The sequence below is a fragment of the Haliotis rufescens genome, unplaced genomic scaffold (assembly GCF_023055435.1).
Source record: "Haliotis rufescens isolate VD_foot unplaced genomic scaffold, xgHalRufe1.0.p SCAF_10, whole genome shotgun sequence".
NCBI classification, from domain to species: domain Eukaryota; kingdom Metazoa; phylum Mollusca; class Gastropoda; order Lepetellida; family Haliotidae; genus Haliotis; species Haliotis rufescens.
The window spans coordinates 17,066,592-17,087,438 of NW_025963780.1; the positions used below are offsets into that span (position 1 = coordinate 17,066,592).

Genomic DNA, 20,847 nt, shown 5'->3' on the forward strand with positions numbered 1-20,847 from the left:
AAAAGATATATATCGTTTCGGGATATTATAACCCATGTTCGTTTCTCAACTGATCGCTTGGATTGTTTCAGGTGTTTTACATAGGTGTCAAGTCTCAATGGTCGGCTGAGAAAGCCTACGTGACAACTATTTTCATAGCGTCCACGGTTCCTAAAAATTCCATTGAGTGATAGATAACAATGATCAATCAATCAACGTATTATCAGTTAACCCTTTGAACAAAGTATGTTGTTTTTACATCGGCACTTCACGCCATGATATGAGTGTATTCCCTTTGTTTTAGTAAACCTAGACATGTAAACACTCACTCTTGACATATCCACTGTGCAAGATAACAGTGATTAATCAATCAACGTATTTTCTGTTAATCCTTTGATGACTAGGAACGATCCGTTGATTTACAAAAAAAGTAAATCAACTGATCATTCATCTCTTGCTGGGCTTCCACGTGCATATTACATAACACACATTTCACCTCACTTCAAACCTGGATTTAGATTGAATAATTACCCCAGACACAATAAATGCCAAATGGGAATCTTTGTCAGGTAATATAAGTGGTGCTACCACTAATTGTACCTGTAATAAATTCATTAACTGAGCATCAAGTGAATGACGACAAATACACAAGTGTAGGGTTATACGAGAAAACGTGGATGACAACAAGGGAGTAGTAATCGTATTATCGACGCAAGCCGAAATCCGAAAATGCTTTCACTGCATGGATACTGTTTTTAGTATTAAACTATAACCATCTTGGGTAGTTCCAAATGACGACATCCGATGAGCTCCCTTGTTCTTTTTGTCTGTTTGTTTAGGCTGAAGAAATGAATTAACATGCACCCTTTGTCGAAATCTTTATAGATCACAGTTAACCAATCAGTGTTCAAAAATGCGTAAAACAAATATTGCCTCCAGCCTCCAAGTTTATTTAGCTGTCCTTGCAGACGGTACCCCAGTCTCTGGTCACGCTCAGTTGCGTTGCGTATCATCCGGGTACTCACGGGGGAAAAACAATAACAAAGGCAACAACCAGTCCGTTAGATCAGTGCCCCTTTAAGGCATCAAAATTATAATTTCAATATGGCTACAAGGTTTCCAAAAGCAAACCTACAAAATGTTCTTCTCAATAACTTCAAGTGACAGAAGCTGGACACTTGGTGCATGAGATCATGGTCACCATATGAAAAGTATTGTTTGTTGCTCATTGGAAACGTCTCTTCCTCAGAAAAAATTGATCTATTGATAGCCTTTGCATCGATGCATATAACAATGGCTGCTGATAACACATTAGAATAATGTGTACATTCAGTATCAGAACAACAGCTGCCCAAACAATATGGATCTATTTCAGAACACACACAAGTAAAACACACACCCACCACGGTGTCAGGGCCACATAATCCTCGGTCACACCAAACAAGCCATCCCACTTGTGTCGTCTCCTGCAGCTAAAAACGGCGGTATTCAGTGTGTTCCCGTTGGCAATGTTTGTGCCAGTATGCTTATTTCCACCAGTGACCCGTGAAGATCCGGGCTAGAATAGGTCTTCAGCAACCCATACTTGCCGTAAAAGGCAACATTGCTTGTCGTAAAAGGCGACTAACGGGATGGGGTGGTCGGACTCGCTGACTCGGTTGATACATGTCATCGATCCCAATTGCGTGGATCGATGTTCATGCTGTCAATCACTTGATTGTCTGGTCCAGACTTGATTATTTACAGACCGCCGTCATATAGCTGGAATATTGCCGAGTGCGACGTTAAACAACAAACAAACAAACAAACAAACATTTCCACCAGTACTTCTTTGGATTCATGTCGACCACAACTACAGAGGGTGATTGCACTGTCACCATGAACAACTAGTTTGCCAGCCATGGACAGCAAACACAACGGAAGTAAGTAAGGTTTTGGCCAGGTCCATGTTTGGGGTGTAGGGATGGTCATTCTGAAGATATTGTACTGTTGGTGAGATATTTCAAGCCAACTACTACATAAGTACAACTCAAAATAACTAAGATCCTGTTATTTAATAAAGTTGTTGGAGAAATAAATTCATTCAGCATTTTTTTCATTTTTTCGTCAACCTGTCACCCCTGGCAGGTGTCATGTTGATTTTCACAAATGAAGGGTAAAAAGAAATGGACTGGTTGAATCCAATTGGGGGTATATGCAATAGGTTGTGGGGAAATTATAACATAATTGAAGGGTTATTTGACAACTTCTATTTGAAAAAAGTATGTGTTTAAACCGTTACTTGGAACTTGTCAAGACTATGAGTATTTTAACCTTGAACTTTTGTACTTATGTGTAATTACGTGTTCCAAGGGAGCACAGTTTTCAAAGTGCACTTGCCGTCATGGTAGAATGGAGATAACCCTATTGTGTTTTGAAATTTCATGTAGTCCCACTGTAGGTTAGGTACCTCTTATTTTGATTTAAAACCATGGGCTTTATCTCCTAATTGTAGAGAATGGGAAACGAGTGAGTGAGTTTTATTTTACGCCACTTTTAGCAACATTCCAGCAGTATCACAGCGGGGGACACCAGAAATGGATTTGTATGTGACAATAAGTCAGACAGATGTAATATTTGGTTGTGTCTGGTCGAAATCCAATGAAATGTACACATAGGTCGATGGAGTTTGCTGTCATTCCAATCAATGACAGACATTCCAGTGGTGAGATAAACCATAGAGGGATCAAGGCTAATCCTGTCAGATCAATTATGATTTAGAACCAATGAATCATAACTTGTATGTTTCAGAAAGGTTAATACATCACATCGGCCAAGAAGGTAAAGGGCTTCTCCAGATGATTTATATCTTGTCACTCTAGCACTTTCTGACCAGGTATCTTTAGATTTGTCTGTCATGGTAAATGATATTAGAATAGCATGGCTGACCAGGGGATTGATATTTACGATGGTTGTGTATTTCGACTCGTCCTGATTGGGTTAGGTTGACTGACAGCATCTGGCCATTCTTCTGAGGGGACCAGGACAGTGCCGGAGGTATTCGAGGAAGCAAATTGAGTTTACGATTGGTCGAGTTCTTTTTCATTGAAGATTCATCAATTTGGGGTAAGACTTGAGCGTTAAGGTCTTGGTGTAATCTTGATTGATTCTGACGACCTGTCGCTAGTTTCAGTGATTTGTGTTTAATTTTGTAACAGGTAATTTACTATCGCCATGAAATAAACATCCAGAAGTTGTCTCCAGAAAGCATTGTATTGTGCAGTGTAAAGACATGAGACATTATAGAATTTTCAGAACCAGTTTCAAGAGGTTCAATAGTAATTACATGAGAAATAGAGGTCACTGCACAAAAGGTTAAAATTACTTGGAGCTTTTCTCAAAAGGCAGTCTGACATTTTCGTTGTGTTGTCGAGACATGTTTTAGCTGAATTCAGAAAATTGGTCACTAATTGGTACACGTGATAAAATTGTCTCTTGAGAACTAATGTAGCATTAAAACTGCCACCTTGGGACATGGTCACGTCAAAAGGAGATAAAAAAAGATTTGTTTCTCTTAATCAGGAGACCATAATGAGGAGAAAAAAAGGGAAACTTACCAGGCCTAGCTGATTTTTTCTCCCTGACAAGTAATATTGGTTTTTGCTTTGGTCAGAACTCAGCTGCAGTAGCAGGAGACTGATAGCCAGGGTATATTAACTTACTAGTAGAATAACCAGAAGGGGTGAAGTGGCACCTTTAAAAAATAATTTTGAACAATTACCACACAGTTATCTGGGTCACATGGCCAGTATGAATGCCAGGGCAGATAGGTCTTCGGTAGGGTTGTCCGGGATACACATAGCTACGTTGGTTACAGGGCAGAATAGGTCTTCAGAATGGTTGTTAGGGATACACACAGTTACCTGGGTTACAGGGCAGATAAGTTCTTGGAGATTGGAGCACAGATAAGGGTGGAGATTGGGAAGGAGATTGGGTTGTAGATCGGGGTGGAGATCGGGATGGAGATGGTGGTGGAGATGGGGGATCGGGATGTAGATCGGTGTGGAGATCAGGATGGAGATGGTGGGTGGAGATGAGGGTGGAGATTGGAGTGTAGATGAGGGTGGAGATGGTGTGTTGAGATGGGGGATCGGGGTGGAGATGGTGGGTTGAGATGAGGATGGAGATTGGAGTGTAGATGAGGGTGGAGATGGTGGGTGGAGATGGGGGATCGGGCTGGAGATCGGGATGGAGATGGTGGTGGAGATTGGGGATCGGGATGTAGATAGGTGTGGAGATCGGGATGGAGATGGTGGGTGGAGATTGGGATGGAGATGGTGGTGGTGATTGGGGGATCGGGATCGAGATTAGGGTACAGATGAGGGTGGAGGAGGGGCAGATGAGGGGCAGATGAGGGTGGAGATTGGGAAGGAGACTAGGGTGCAGATGAGAGTGGAGATCAGGATGGAGATGAGGGTGGAAATCGGGATGGAGATGAGGGTGGAGATTGGGGTGGAGATCGGGGTGGAGATTGGGGTGGAGATCGGGATGGAGATCGTGATGAGATTGGGAGAAGATCAGGATGGTGATTGGAGTGGAGATCGGGGTGGAGATTGGAGTGCAGATGAGGGTTGAGATGGTGGGTGGAGATTGGGATGGAGATGAGGGTGGAGATTGGATTACAGATGAGGGTTGAGATTGTGGTGGAGATGAGGGTGGAGATTGGATTACAGATGAGGGTTGAGATTGTGGTGGAGATTGTGGTGGAGATAAGGGTGGAGATTGTGGTGGAGATGAGGGTGGAGATTGGGATGGAAATTGGGGTGGAGATGAGGGTGGAGATTGGGATGGAAATTGGGGTGGAGATGAGGGTGGAGATTGGGATGGAGATTGGGATGGAGATAAGGGTGGAGATTGGGATGGAGATGAGGGTGGAGATGAGGGTGGAGATCAGGATGGATATTGGGATGGAGATTGGGGTGGAGATTGGGATGGAGATCAGGATGGAGATTGGGGTGGAGATTGGGATGGAGATGAGGGTGGAGATTGGGATGGAGATTGGGGTGGAGATTGGGATGGAGATCAGGATGGAGATCAGGATGGAGATTGGGGTGGAGATTGGGATGGAGATCAGGATGGAGATCAGGATGGAGATTGGGGTGGAGATGAGGGTGGAGATTGGGATGGAGATTGGGGTGCAGATTGGGATGGAGATGAGGGTGAAGATTGGGATGGAGATCAGGATGGAGATTGGGGAAGAAATCGGGATGAGATGAGGGTGGAGATTGGGGTGGAGATGAGGGTGGAGATTGGGGTGGAGATGAGGGTGGAGACTGGGATGGAGATTGGGGTGGAGATTGGGGTGGAGATGAGGGTGGAGATTGGGATAAAGATTGGGGTGGAGATTGGGGTGGAGATGAGGGTGGAGATTGGGGTGGAGATGAGGGTGGAGATCAGGATGGAGATTGGGGAGGAAATCGGGATGAGATGAGGGTGGAGATTGGGGTGGAGATGAGAGTGGAGATCGGGGCGGAGATTGTGGTGGAGATAAGGGTGGAGATTGTGGTGGAGATTGTGGTGGAGATTGGGATGGAAATTGGGGTGGAGATGAGGGTGGAGATTGGGATGGAAATTGGGGTGGAGATGAGGGTGGAGATTGGGATGGAGATTGGGATGGAGATAAGGGTGGAGATTGGGATGGAGATGAGGGTGGAGATGAGGGTGGAGATCAGGATGGATATTGGGATGGAGATTGGGGTGGAGATTGGGATGGAGATCAGGATGGAGATTGGGGTGGAGATTGGGATGGAGATGAGGGTGGAGATTGGGATGGAGATTGGGGTGGAGATTGGGATGGAGATCAGGATGGAGATCAGGATGGAGATTGGGGTGGAGATTGGGATGGAGATCAGGATGGAGATCAGGATGGAGATTGGGGTGGAGATGAGGGTGGAGATTGGGATGGAGATTGGGGTGCAGATTGGGATGGAGATGAGGGTGAAGATTGGGATGGAGATCAGGATGGAGATTGGGGAAGAAATCGGGATGAGATGAGGGTGGAGATTGGGGTGGAGATGAGGGTGGAGATTGGGGTGGAGATGAGGGTGGAGACTGGGATGGAGATTGGGGTGGAGATTGGGGTGGAGATGAGGGTGGAGATTGGGATAAAGATTGGGGTGGAGATTGGGGTGGAGATGAGGGTGGAGATTGGGGTGGAGATGAGGGTGGAGATCAGGATGGAGATTGGGGAGGAAATCGGGATGAGATGAGGGTGGAGATTGGGGTGGAGATGAGAGTGGAGATCGGGGCGGAGATGAGGGTGGAGATTGGGGTGGAGATGAGGGTGGAGATTGTGGTGGAGATTGTGGTGAAGATGAGGGTGGAGATTGTGGTGGAGATGAGGGTGGAGATTGTGGTGGAGATGAGGGTGGAGATGAGGGTGGAGATTGTGGTGAAGATGAGGGTGAAGATGAGGGTGGAGATGAGGGTGGAGATTGTGGTGGAGATGAGGGTGGAGATTGTGGTGAAGATGAGGGTGGAGATTGTGGTGGAGATGAGGGTGGAGATTGTGGTGGAGATGAGGGTGGAGATTGTGGTGGAAATTGTGGTGGAGATGAGGGTGGAGATGAGGGTGAAGATGAGGGTGGAGATGAGGGTGGAGATGAGGGTGGAGATTGTGGTGGAGATGAGGGTGGAGATTGTGGTGGAGATGAGGGTGGAGATTGTGGTGGAGATTGTGGTGAAGATTTGGGTGGAGATGAGGGTGGAGATTGGGATGGAGATTGGGGTGGAGATTGTGGTGGAGATGAGGGTGGAGATTGTGGTGGAGATGAGGGTGGAGATTGTGGTGGAGATGAGGGTGGAGATCGGGGCGGAGATGAGGGTGGAGATTGGGGTGGAGATGAGGGTGGAGATTGTGGTGGAGATGAGGGTGGAGATTGGGATGGAGATTTGGGTGGAGATTGGGGTGGAGATGAGGGTGAAGATTGGGATGGAGATTGGGGTGGAGATTGTGGTGGAGATGAGGGTGGAGATTGTGGTGGAGATGAGGGTGGAGATCGGGTTGGAGATGAGGGTGGAGGAGGTGCAGATGAGGGTGGAGATTGGAAAGGAGATTAGGGTGCAGATGAGAGTGGAGATCAGGATGGAGATTGGGGAGGAAATCAGGATGGAGATGAGGGTGGAGATTTGAGTGCAGATGAGGCTGGAGATGAGGGTGGAGGTTGTGGTGGAGATGAGGGTGGAGATTGTGGTGGAGATGAGGGTGGAGATTGGGATGGAGATAAGGGTGGAGATTGGGATGGAGATGAGGATGGAGATCGTGGTGGAGATGAGGGTGGAGATGGTGGGTGGCGATGAGGGTAGAGATTGGGATGGAGATAAGGGTGAGATTAGGCTGGAAATCGGGGTGGAGATTGAGGTGGAGATGAGGGTGGAGATTGGGATGGAGATTGGGGTGGAGATTGTGGTGGAGATGAGGGTGGAGATCGGGGCGGAGATGAGGGTGGAGATTGAGGTGGAGATGAGGGTGGAGATTGGGGTGGAGATGAGGGTGGAGATTGTGGTGGAGATGAGGGTGGAGATTGGGGTGGAGATGAGGGTGGAGATTGGGATGGAGATTGTGATGGAGATGAGGGTGGAGATTGTGGTGGAGATGAGGGTGGAGATCGGGTTGGAGATGAGGGTGGAGGAGGTGCAGATGAGGGTGGAGATTGGAAAGGAGATTAGGGTGCAGATGAGAGTGGAGATCAGGATGGAGATTGGGGAGGAAATCAGGATGGAGATGAGGGTGGAGATTTGAGTGCAGATGAGGGTGGAGATTAGGGTGGAGATGAGGATGGAGATGGTGGGTGGAGATGAGGGTGGAGATTGTGGTGGAGATGAGGGTGGAGATTAGGGTGGAGATGAGGGTGGAGATGGTGGGTGGAGATTGTGGTGGAGATGAGGGTGGAGATTGTGGTGGAGATGAGGGTGGAGATTGTGGTGGAGATGAGGGTGGAGATTGTGGTGGAGATGAGGGTGGAGATGGTGGGTGGAGATGAGGGTGGAGATGGTGGGTGGAGATGAGGGTGGAGATTGGGATGGAGATAAGGGTGGAGATTGGGATGGAGATGAGGGTGGAGATCGTGGTGGAGATGAGGGTGGAGATTGGGATGGAGATAAGGGTGGAGATTGGGATGGAGATGAGGATGGAGATCGTGGTGAAGATGAGGGTGGAGATGGTGGGTGGAGATGAGGGTGGAGATTGTGGTGGAGATGAGGGTGGAGATTGTGGTGGAGATAAGGGTGGAGATTGTGGTGGAGATTGTGGTGGAGATGAGGGTGGAGATGGTGGGTGGAGATGAGGGTGGAGATGGTGGGTGGAGATGAGGGTGGAGATTGGGATGGAGATAAGGGTGGAGATGAGGGTGGAGATTAGGCTGGAAATCGGGGTGAAGATGAGGGTAGAGATTAGGGTGGAGATGAGGGGGGAGATGAGGGTGGAGATGAGGGTGGAGATAAGGGTGGAGATTGGGATGGAGATGAGGGTGGAGATGGTGGGTGGAGATGAGGGTGGAGATGGTGGGTGGAGATGAGGGTGGAGATGGTGGGTGGAGATGAGGGTGGAGATGGTGGGTGGAGATGAGGGTGGAGATGAGGGTGGAGATTGGGATGGAGATAAGGGTGGAGATCAGGGTGGAGATTAGGCTGGAAATCGGGGTGAAGATGAGGGTAGAGATTAGGGTGGAGATGAGGGGGGAGATGAGGGTGGAGATCGGGGTGGAGATTAGGCTGGAAATCGGGGTGGAGATGAGGGTGGAGATGAGGGTGGAGATTAGGCTGGAAATCGGGGTGGAGATGAGGGTGGAGATCGTGGAGATGAGGGTGGAAATTGGGTTGGAGATGAAGGTGGAGATCAGGATGGAGATGAGGGTGGAGATTAGGGTGGAGATTAGGGTGGAGATCGTGGAGATGAGGGTGGAGATCGGGGTGGAGATGAGGGTGAAAATCGGGGTGGAGATTTGGGTGATGAGGGTGGAGATTGGAGATTAGGGTGGAGATCGGGGTGGAGACTAGGTGGAATAAGAAAACTGACTTTGAGATGGGGGAAAAGATATTTCTTGCCTCATTAAGCTAAACTTTAATCATCAGTGTGAAACCTTTGTTTCTCAAAGCTGAATCACTTATATCAGTGCTGAACATTTCATCTCAGAAGTTCATATTTTGCTGGGGGAAGATTTTGTTTTGCCCCAAAATATAATCTTTTCTTGTCAAAGCAAAGTCATTCATCTCAAAGCTAAAGCTTTTCTCTCAAAGGTGAACTTTTTGTGTTAGTGCCAAACATTTCATTTCAAAACAAAAGATTTACCAGGAAAAGAGTTACCGTTTTCTCTATAAACTAAACTTTCCTCTCAAAAGCAAAACATTTCTCTCAATTTAAACCTTTCTCCTCAAAGGTAAACCTTTTTTTTGAAAGCTAAACCTTTAATCTCAGTGCTAGACATTTCATCTCAAAACTAACATTTTCATATCAAAACAGTACTTGCATCACATGGCTGAACATTTCATTTTGGTTTCAACCCTCCTGTGATATTGATTGAGGGAATGTTGTTACTCACCCATCCATAAACTGACTATTTCATGGGTTGATATCCTTACCTCAGGAGGTAAGAATCATTCTTGCTCCATGGTTAAATCATGAACATTACTGTCAGCACTAGCACCAACTGGGTACTTCCTGAAGTGTTCAGTGCACCAACAAGTGCGGTGTATCTGGTTCTCTATGTACAAGCACCAACTGGATTGTTGCCATATTCTTGAAAAAAAATGCACAGTGGACCAGAGAAATGGATGTTTTTTAATTAGTTTTGAATTTTCTTGTGTGTTTCAGAAAACTTTTTCATAGACAATTCAAATGGTACTTCTAAGGCAATGAAAGTTAAGATTCTCATGATCATTGAAAACATGCTGTTTGAACACATCTTTGTTAGTAAGATGATTCATTTTTGCCTTTGTTTGGTATAATATCTGGTTTAACAATTAGTTTCATAAAAGTCCGGATTGTATGTTCAGATTTTTTTGAAATAGTAATCTTTCACTTCTCAAACTATGTCATGATGTCCCTTGATCTGAGGACAAACATCAATTTGTTTTCATGTACCAAGTCAGGCCTTGCTTTTCTGATTCCTTCTGTCAAAATCTTATCATTGATTGCAGCTCTTTCATGTATATGAGCCCCCCCTTCTGACTTATGACAATGCACGTCATGTTTTACATGGAGGATGTCTGTAGCATCAGCAAAGCTTTAATGATGACCTATACCAGAGCTGGTGCAACCCGGCCGGGGTGTCAATGGCGATCTCATTTCAGCGAGAAGCTTGTACATTACAGAGCAGGAGATGGACTAGACGCCGGGGTAATTGACTTGATGTGCTAAAGAAATTCACACTTTGTAGAGAATGAGTTCTCGGTTGGACCATCTACTGGTTCCTACTAGTTGAAGCTGGTGTCATCCAGTCATGAGGGTCTTATTGGAAACAGCAGAGTTGCGAGTGATTTCACAGAATTGTCTCAGCCCTAAGGGACCTCTTTTTGGCCTTTGGTTAAGTCATTTAGCATATTCCGTACATATAATGGACACAAGAGTGAAATTGGATTTTGCTTTTGTCTGTAGAATTTCACTAGAAGCAGTCAGTCAAATGAAAGGGAATCATTGTACAAATTGATACAAGGAGCGGAAAGAGCTGTAATGATAGGCTGATCAGTACACTGTAACAAGTACTTCCTTGTTTTCTCCATATGAAGAAGTCGTTTGCCAGATGTAGCAACTGGGCACGTGCATCAATTGTTTTGAACTGTTGCTCTACAGAAACTATTCATTCTTTTGCACACTGAAATAATTGAACATGAGTGTGCAATGATAATCTGTCCATCTGAATCTTGCATGGATGCATGATGTTCTAATTTAGCTCACCTGGGTTATGATTCCAGCTTGGTGAGGTTATGTAGTGTCATCTTTCATCAAACATGTCTTTAAAAAATCTTTTCCTATGAAACTACATGGAAAGTTCAAAGGTGGTTTACCAGTTCTTATTAATGATACCTTTATCTGTTCAAGACCTAGGATTTTCTTATGTTTTCAAAATGGCTGCCATAATAGACATTTGTCACAATATCCAAACAGTACTGAGAGGAGACCAAGATACACTCTCAGCAGTGACCTGACTCAGTGTGTCATTGTACTCCAACAGCGTGGATGGTACACCTTCAGCAGTGATCTGACTCAGTGTGACATTGTACCCCAACAGCATGGACAATACACCCTCAACATTGACCTGACTCAGTGTGTCATTGTACCCCAACAGCATGGACAATACACCCTCAGGAGTGACCTGACTCAGTCTGACATTGTACCCCAACAGCATGGACAATACACCCTCAACAGTGACCTGACACAGTGTGACATTGTACCCCAACAGCGTGGATGGTACACCCTCAGGAGTGACCTGACTCAGTGTGTCATTGTACCCCAACAGCATGGACAATACACCCTCAACAGTGACCTGACTCAATGTGTCATTGTACCCCAACAGCATGGATGGTACACCCTCAGGAGTTACCTGACTCAGTGTGTCATTGTACCCCAACAGCGTGGATGGTACACCCTCAGGAGTGACCTGACTCAGTGTGACCTTGTACCCCAACAGCGTGGATGGTACACCCTCAGGAGTGACCTGACTCAGTGTGTCATTGTACCCCAACAGCGTGGATGGTACACCCTCAGGAGTGACCTGACTCAGTGTGTCATTGTACCCCAACAGCATGGACAATACACCCTCAACAGTGACCTGACTCAATGTGTCATTGTACTCCAACAGCGTGGATGGTACACCCTCAGGAGTGACCTGACTCAGTGTGTCATTGTACCCCAACAGCGTGGATGGTACACCCTCAGGAGTGACCTGACTCAGTGTGTCATTGTACCCCAACAGCATGGACAATACACCCTCAACAGTGACCTGACTCAATGTGTCATTGTACTCCAACAGCGTGGATGGTACACCCTCAGGAGTGACCTGACTCAGTGTGTCATTGTACCCCAACAGCGTGGATGGTACACCCTCAACAGTGACCTGACTCAGTGTGTCATTGTACCCCAACAGCGTGGATGGTACACCCTCAGGAGTGACCTGACTCAGTGTGTCATTGTACCCCAACAGCTTGGACAATACACCCTCAGGAGTGATCTGACTCAGTGTGACCTTGTACCCCAACAGCATGGATGGTACACCCTCAGGAGTGACCTGACTCAGTGTGTCATTGTACCCAAGCAGCGTGGATGGTACACCCTCAGGAGTGACCTGACTCAGTGTGTCATTGTACCCCAACAGCATGGACAATACAATCTCAACAGTGACCTGACTCAATGTGTCATTGTACTCCAACAGCGTGGATGGTACACCCTCAGGAGTGACCTGACTCAGTGTGTCATTGCACCCCAACAGCGTGGATGGTACACCATCAACAGTGACCTGACTCAGTGTGTCATTGTACCCCAACAGCATAGACAATACACCCTCAACAGTGACCTGACTCAGTGTGTCATTGTTACCCCAACAGCATGGACAATACACCCTCAGCAGTGACCTGACTCACTGTGTCATTGTACCCCAACAGCGTGGACAATACACCATCAACAGTGACCTGACTCAGTGTGTCATTGTACCCCAACAGTATGGACAATACACCCTCAGGAGTGACCTGACTCAGTGTGTCATTGTACTCCAACAGCGTGGATGGTACACTGTCAACAGTGACCTGACTCAGTGTGTCATTGTACCCCAACAGCATGGACAATACACTGTCAACAGTGACCTGACTCAATGTGTCATAGGACCCCAACAGCGTGGATGGTACACCATCAACAGTGACCTGACTCAGTGTGTCATTGTACCCCAACAGCATGGACAATACACTGTCAACAGTGACCTGACTCAGTGTGACATTGTACCCCAACAGCATGGACAATACACCCTCAACAGTGATCTGACTCAGTGTGTCATTGTACCCCAACAGCATGGACAATACACCGCCAACAGTGACCTGACTCAGTGTGTCATTGTACCCCAACAGCATGGACAATACACCCTCAGGAGTGACCTGACTCAGTGTGTCATTGTACCCCAACAGTATGGACAATACACCCTCAGGAGTGACCTGACTCAGTGTGTCATTGTACCCCAACAGCGTGGATGGTACACTGTCAACAGTGACCTGACTCACTGTGTCATTGTACCCCAACAGCATAGACAATACACCCTCAACAGTGATCTGACTCAGTGTGTCATTGTACCCCAACAGCATGGACAATACACCGCCAACAGTGACCTGACTCAGTGTGTCATTGTACCCCAACAGCATGGACAATACACCCTCAGGAGTGACCTGACTCAGTGTGTCATTGTACCCCAACAGCGTGGATGGTACACTGTCAACAGTGACCTGACTCACTGTGTCATTGTACCCCAACAGCATAGACAATACACCCTCAACAGTGACCTGACTCACTGTGTCATTGTACCCCAACAGCGTGGACAATACACCATCAACAGTGACCTGACTCAGTGTGTCATTGTACCCCAACAGTATGGACAATACACCCTCAGGAGTGACCTGACTCAGTGTGTCATTGTACTCCAACAGCGTGGATGGTACACCATCAACAGTGACCTGACTCAGTGTGTCATTGTACCCCAACAGCATGGATGGTACACCGTCAACAGTGACCTGACTCAGTGTATTCCCCAACAGCATGGACAAGGGACAGTTAATGGACCTCACAAACTTCATGAGTGACTGAGTAGGGTTTTACGCCGCTTTTATCATTATTCCAGCAATATCACAGCGGGGGACACCAGAAATGGGCTTCACACATTGTACCCATGTCGGGAATCGAACCTGGGTCTACGGCGTGACAAGCGAACGCTTTAACCACTTGGCTACCCGACCGCCCCACTTACTTCATGATAATACAGCAGGCTGCTTTAAACCACAGTTTCACAAAGTTTTCCAAGTGCTACAACTGTTAATCGCAGAAAGTGAATATGGAGTTGTGGAACACTGACAATATGTTATCCTTGCTTTCATCATCAGATAAAGAAGCCTACATGACCAAGACTACATATCAATGCCATGGCAATCCTTAGGTCTGCGGATCCAGTATTGGCTTACTGTACATTGTACCCCAACAGCATGGACAATACACCCTCAACAGTGACCTGACTCAGTGTGTCATTGTACCCCAACAGCGTGGACAATACACCGTCAACAGTGATCTGACTCAGTGTGACATTGTTACCCCAACAGCATGGACAATACACCCTCAACAGTGACCTGACTCAGTGTGTCATTGTACCCCAACAGCATGGACAATACACCCTCAGCAGTAACCCGACTCAGTGTGTCATTGTACCCCAACAGCATGGACAATACACCCCCAACAGTGACCTGACTCAGTGTGACATTGTACCCCAACAGCATGGACAATACACCCTCAACAGTGATCTGACTCAGTGTGTCATTGTACCCCAACAGCATGGACAATACACCGCCAACAGTGACCTGACTCAGTGTGTCATTGTACCCCAACAGCATGGACAATACACCCTCAGGAGTGACCTGACTCAGTGTGTCATTGTACCCCAACAGTATGGACAATACACCCTCAGGAGTGACCTGACTCAGTGTGTCATTGTACCCCAACAGCGTGGATGGTACACTGTCAACAGTGACCTGACTCACTGTGTCATTGTACCCCAACAGCATAGACAATACACCCTCAACAGTGATCTGACTCAGTGTGTCATTGTACCCCAACAGCATGGACAATACACCGCCAACAGTGACCTGACTCAGTGTGTCATTGTACCCCAACAGCATGGACAATACACCCTCAGGAGTGACCTGACTCAGTGTGTCATTGTACCCCAACAGCGTGGATGGTACACTGTCAACAGTGACCTGACTCACTGTGTCATTGTACCCCAACAGCATAGACAATACACCCTCAACAGTGACCTGACTCACTGTGTCATTGTACCCCAACAGCGTGGACAATACACCATCAACAGTGACCTGACTCAGTGTGTCATTGTACCCCAACAGTATGGACAATACACCCTCAGGAGTGACCTGACTCAGTGTGTCATTGTACTCCAACAGCGTGGATGGTACACCATCAACAGTGACCTGACTCAGTGTGTCATTGTACCCCAACAGCATGGATGGTACACCGTCAACAGTGACCTGACTCAGTGTATTCCCCAACAGCATGGACAAGGGACAGTTAATGGACCTCACAAACTTCATGAGTGACTGAGTAGGGTTTTACGCCGCTTTTATCATTATTCCAGCAATATCACAGCGGGGGACACCAGAAATGGGCTTCACACATTGTACCCATGTCGGGAATCGAACCTGGGTCTACGGCGTGACAAGCGAACGCTTTAACCACTAGGCTACCCGACCGCCCCACTTACTTCATGATAATACAGCAGGCTGCTTTAAACCACAGTTTCACAAAGTTTTCCAAGTGCTACAACTGTTAATCGCAGAAAGTGAATATGGAGTTGTGGAACACTGACAATATGTTATCCTTGCTTTCATCATCAGATAAAGAAGCCTACATGACCAAGACTACATATCAATGCCATGGCAATCCTTAGGTCTGCGGATCCAGTATTGGCTTACTGTACATTGTACCCCAACAGCATGGACAATACACCCTCAACAGTGACCTGACTCAGTGTGTCATTGTACCCCAACAGCGTGGACAATACACCGTCAACAGTGATCTGACTCAGTGTGACATTGTTACCCCAACAGCATGGACAATACACCCTCAACAGTGACCTGACTCAGTGTGTCATTGTACCCCAACAGCATGGACAATACACCCTCAGGAGTGACCTGACAGCATGGACAATACACCGTCAGGAGTGACCTGACTCAGTGTGTCATTGTACCCCAACAGCGTGGACAATACACTGTCAACAGTGATCTGGCTCAGTGTGACATTGTACCCCAACAGCATGGACAATACACCCTCAGGAGTGACCTGACAGCGTGGACAATACACCGTCAAGAGTGACCTGACTCAGTGTGTCATTGTACCCCAACAGCGTGGACAATACACTGTCAACAGTGATCTGACTCAGTGTGTCATTGTACCCCAACAGCGTGGACAATACACTGTCAACAGTGATCTGACTCAGTGTGACATTGTATCCCAACAGCATGGACAATACACCCTCAGGAGTGACCTGACTCAGTGTGTGTCATTGTACCCCAACAGCATGGACAATACACTGTCAACAGTGACCTGACTCAGTGTGACATTGTACCGCAACAGCATGGACAATACACCCTCAACAGTGACCTGACTCAGTGTGTCATTGTACCCCAACAGCATGGACAATACACCCTCAGCAGTAACCCGACTCAGTGTGTCATTGTACCCCAACAGCATGGACAATACACCCTCAACAGTGACCTGACTCAGTGTGTCATTGTACCCCAACAGCATGGACAATACACCCTCAGCAGTAACCCGACTCAGTGTGACATTGTACCCCAACGGCATGGACAATACACCCTCAGGAGTGACCTCACTCAGTGTGACATTGTACCCCAACAGCATGGACAATACACCGTCAGCAGTGACCTGACTCAGTTTGTCATTGTACCCCAACAGCATGGACAATACACCCTCAGGAGTGACCTGACTCAGTCTGACATTGTACCCCAACATCATGGACAATACACTGTCAACAGTGACCTGACCCAGTGTGTCATTGTACCGCAACAGCATGGACAATACACCCTCAGCAGTGACCTGACTCACTGTGTCATTGTACCCCAACAGCATGGACAATACACCCTCAGGAGTGACCTGACTCCGTGTGTCATTGAACCCCAACAGCGTGGATGGTACACCATCAACAGTGACCTGACTCAGTGTGTCATTGTACCCCAACAGCGTGGATGGTACACCATCAACAGTGACCTGACTCAGTGTGTCATTGTACCCCAACATCATAGACAATACACCCTCAACAGTGACCTGACTCAGTGTGTCATTGTTACCCCAACAGCATGGACAATACACCCTCAGCAGTGACCTGACTCACTGTGTCATTGTACCCCAACAGCGTGGACAATACACCATCAACAGTGATCTGACTCAGTGTGACATTGTACCCCAACAGCATGGATGGTACACCGTCAACAGTGACCTGACTCAATGTGTCATTGTACCCCAACAGCGTGGATGGTACACTGTCAACAGTGACCTGACTCAGTGTGTCATTGTACCCCAACAGCATGGACAATACACTGTCAACAGTGACCTGACTCAATGTGTCATAGGACCCCAACAGCATGGACAATACACCCTCAACAGTGACCTGACTCAGTGTGTCATTGTACCCCAACAGCATGGACAATACACTGTCAACAGTGACCTGACTCAGTGTGACATTGTACCCCAACAGCATGGACAATACACCGTGAACAGTGATCTGACTCAGTGTGTCATTGTACCCCAACAGCATGGACAATACACCGTCAACAGTGACCTGACTCAGTGTCTCATTGTACCCCAACAACGTGGATGGTACACCATCAACAGTGACCTGACTCAGTGTGTCATTGTACCCCAACAGCATGGATGGTACACCATCAACAGTGACCTGACTCAGTGTGTCATTGTACCCCAACAGCATGGATGGTACACCGTCAACAGTGACCTGACTCAGTGTATTCCCCAACAGCATGGACAAGGGACAGTTAATGGACCTCACAAACTTCATGAGTGACTGAGTAGGGTTTTACGCCGCTTTTATCATTATTCCAGCAATATCACAGCGGGGGACACCAGAAATGGGCTTCACACATTGTACCCCTGTCGGGAATCGAACCTGGGTCTACGGCGTGACAAGCGAACGCTTTAACCACTAGGCTACCCGACAGCCCCACTGACTTCATGATAATACAGCAGGCTGCTTTAAACCACAGTTTCACAAAGTTTTCCAAGTGCTACAACTGTCAATCGCAGAAAGTGAATATGGAGTTGTGGAACACTGACAATATGTTATCCTTGCTTTCATCATCAGATAAAGAAGCCTACATGACCAAGACTACATATCAATGCCATGGCAATCCTTAGGTCTGCGGATCCAGTATTGGCTTACTGTACATTGTACCCCAACAGCATGGACAATACACCCTCAACAGTGACCTGACTCAGTGTGTCATTGTACCCCAACAGCGTGGACAATACACCGTGAACAGTGATCTGACTCAGTGTGACATTGTACCCCAACAGCATGGATGGTACACCGTCAACAGTGACCTGACTCAATGTGTCATTGTACCCCAACAGCGTGGATGGTACACCGTCAACAGTGACCTGACTCAGTGTATTCCCCAACAGCATGGACAAGGGAGAGTTAATGGACCTCACAAACTTCATGAGTGACTGAGTAGGGTTTAACGCCGCTTTTATCATTATTCCAGCAATATCACAGCGGGGGACACCAGAAATGGGCTTCACACATTGTACCCATGTTGGGAATCGAACCTGGGTCTACGGCGTGACAAGCGAACGCTTTAACCACTAGGCTACCCGACAGCCCCACTTACTTCATGATAATACAGCAGGCTGCTTTAAACCACAGTTTCACAAAGTTTTCCAAGTGCTACAACTGTTAATCGCAGAAAGTGAATATGGAGTTGTGGAACACTGACAATATGTTATCCTTGCTTTCATCATCAGATAAAGAAGCCTACATGACCAAGACTACATATAAATGCCATGGCAATCCTTAGGTCTGCGGATCCAGTATTGGCTTACTGTACATTGTACCCCAACAGCATGGACAATACACCCTCAACAGTGACCTGACTCAGTGTGTCATTGTACCCCAACAGCGTGGACAATACACCGTGAACAGTGATCTGACTCAGTGTGACATTGTACCCCAACAGCATGGATGGTACACCGTCAACAGTGACCTGACTCAATGTGTCATTGTACCCCAACAGCGTGGATGGTACACCGTCAACAGTGACCTGACTCAGTGTATTCCCCAACAGCATGGACAAGGGAGAGTTAATGGACCTCACAAACTTCATGAGTGACTGAGTAGGGTTTTACGCCGCTTTTATCATTATTCCAACAATATCACAGCGGGGGACACCAGAAATGGGCTTCACACATTGTACCCATGTCGGGAATCGAACCTGGGTCTATGGCGTGACAAGCGAACGCTTTAACCACTAGGCTACCCGACCGCCCCACTGACTTCATGATAATACAGCAGGCTGCTTTAAACCACAGTTTCACAAAGTTTTCCAAGTGCTACAACTGTTAATCGCAGAAAGTGAATACGGAGTTGTGGAACACTGACAATATGTTATCCTTGCTTTCATCATCAGATAAAGAAGCCTACATGACCAAGACTACATATCAATGCCATGGCAATCCTTAGGTCTGCGGATCCAGTATTGGCTTACTGTAATGACAAGACTGTCTCCAGCCCACCCAATAGTGAGATAATGTGTTATTGTGTTATGAAGCCTTGTGTTACCACTCTGTCCAGACTCGGCCCTTCCACTAATCAGCTGGAGAAGACACTGCATACACAATTGATGCAGCCCAATGCCTGAGAGTCTGAACAAGGGGCTCTTCAGGGAGTCCTGATCTATTGCTGTAAGTAAATAGGCCAGTTAGTGCAATATCTTGGCATATTTCTTAGGGGAGGCAGCATTGGGATCATTGTTGGGATAGGACTAGTACTGTTGGTGGTTGGCATACAACTGCCTGAATCACAAATGTCTTAAAACACCAGGAAGATGAGTTCTGATGATGATGCAGACTGTTGTGGAAACTGAGATAAGGCATATATTATATCAGGTTTATTTTATACCGGGTCAGTGATGCACCTTATGTTACATCAGTGATGAGGCTTACTTTATGTCAGTGATCAGGTTTACTCGTATCTGCTTGTAAAACATCTTTGCTACTACATGTTATACACCATTTGAAAGCTCTAATCCTACTGTACATAAATATGAAAGTTATTTATCACATCTAAATAATGCTTTTACAAGTTCATTTTAAACATGAAATAGCTAATACATTCATAAAGTCCAGATTAAGATCCAAAGAAGCGGAGATATGATGATTTTTGGCAAATATAAGATTTCATAATATCCACTTACCTATTTCTTTTCGGTTTTCATTGTTTACATAATTGGAAAATTATTTTAAAAAGAATTGTCAATATTATCTGTCATCACCCATTTCTCGATAACAGTGGCTTATTGCTCTGAAATATGAGAAAATACCTCTATTTTCAAAGCTTCAAATGAATAACACATGCGTTGAGTCACTCGATGTTTGGCATCATTGGAAAGCTTATTAAAATCACAGTAACCTCCCCTGGAGTTTTTTTGTAGCTGTTACATGCGATTTTATTGGATAGAAATTGGTTTCTAATGAACACTTTCTTGGCAAAATCGTGATTCGTGATTGAACAAGGTTCGTGATTGTCAGATTTAAGCATGTAACCTAAGGCAGCCAATCAAATTACAGCAATGGTTGCCATCCTTGTGTATGAAAAATTTCAGATTTTGACGAAAGGTTTTAGTTAACTATGTTATTCTGAACGTTTTAAGCAGGAAATCACGACCTAAATTAAGAATATGCAACTTTGTGGATATACCATGCTAGGTTACGAGCTATGACAGATTTCTCATGCATATATTTTGGCATTAAACATCGTCTCCAAGCCTAGAAATTGAGTCGACGAAAGCCGAGATGTCATTTGACCTACATAACCTGTGATC

The 20,847-nt window shown here is 46.4% G+C and overlaps 3 protein-coding genes across 3 annotated transcripts in view; 2 read left to right on the forward strand and 1 right to left on the reverse strand.

Moving 5' to 3' along the window:
• LOC124110710 (zinc finger CCCH domain-containing protein 10-like) overlaps positions 1–20,847 on the forward strand; it is a 332,500-nt gene that overhangs the window by 90,434 nt on the left and 221,219 nt on the right. The window lies entirely within an intron of this gene.
• Positions 6,528–7,016, reverse strand: LOC125374576 (non-classical arabinogalactan protein 31-like; the record flags this gene model as incomplete). Its single annotated transcript, XM_048385464.1, has 2 exons — positions 6,528–6,719; positions 6,873–7,016. Coding segments are annotated over 2 exons (336 nt in total), but the record flags the coding sequence as incomplete, so codon positions are not given.
• Positions 8,581–17,813, forward strand: LOC125374577. The gene is made up of 6 exons (XM_048385468.1): positions 8,581–8,964; positions 11,190–12,488; positions 12,616–13,764; positions 14,305–15,282; positions 16,292–16,963; positions 17,091–17,813. The coding sequence occupies exons 1-6, from the start codon at positions 8,581–8,583 to the stop codon at positions 17,811–17,813; spliced, it is 5,205 nt and encodes a 1,734-aa protein (XP_048241425.1).

What these genes read in the sequence shown, in the direction of transcription:
- LOC125374577 (XM_048385468.1), top strand. Translation starts at nt 8,581, where the DNA reads ATGAGGGTGGAGATGAGGGTGGAGATTGGGATGGAGATAAGGGTGGAG. An exon ending in AAATCGGGGTGGAGATTTGG is followed by an intron (nt 8,965 to 11,189) that starts GTGATGAGGGTG and finishes GTACTCCAACAG; the next exon opens with CGTGGATGGTACACCTTCAG. An exon ending in AACAGCATGGACAAGGGACA is followed by an intron (nt 15,283 to 16,291) that starts GTTAATGGACCT and finishes GTACCCCAACAG; the next exon opens with CATGGACAATACACTGTCAA.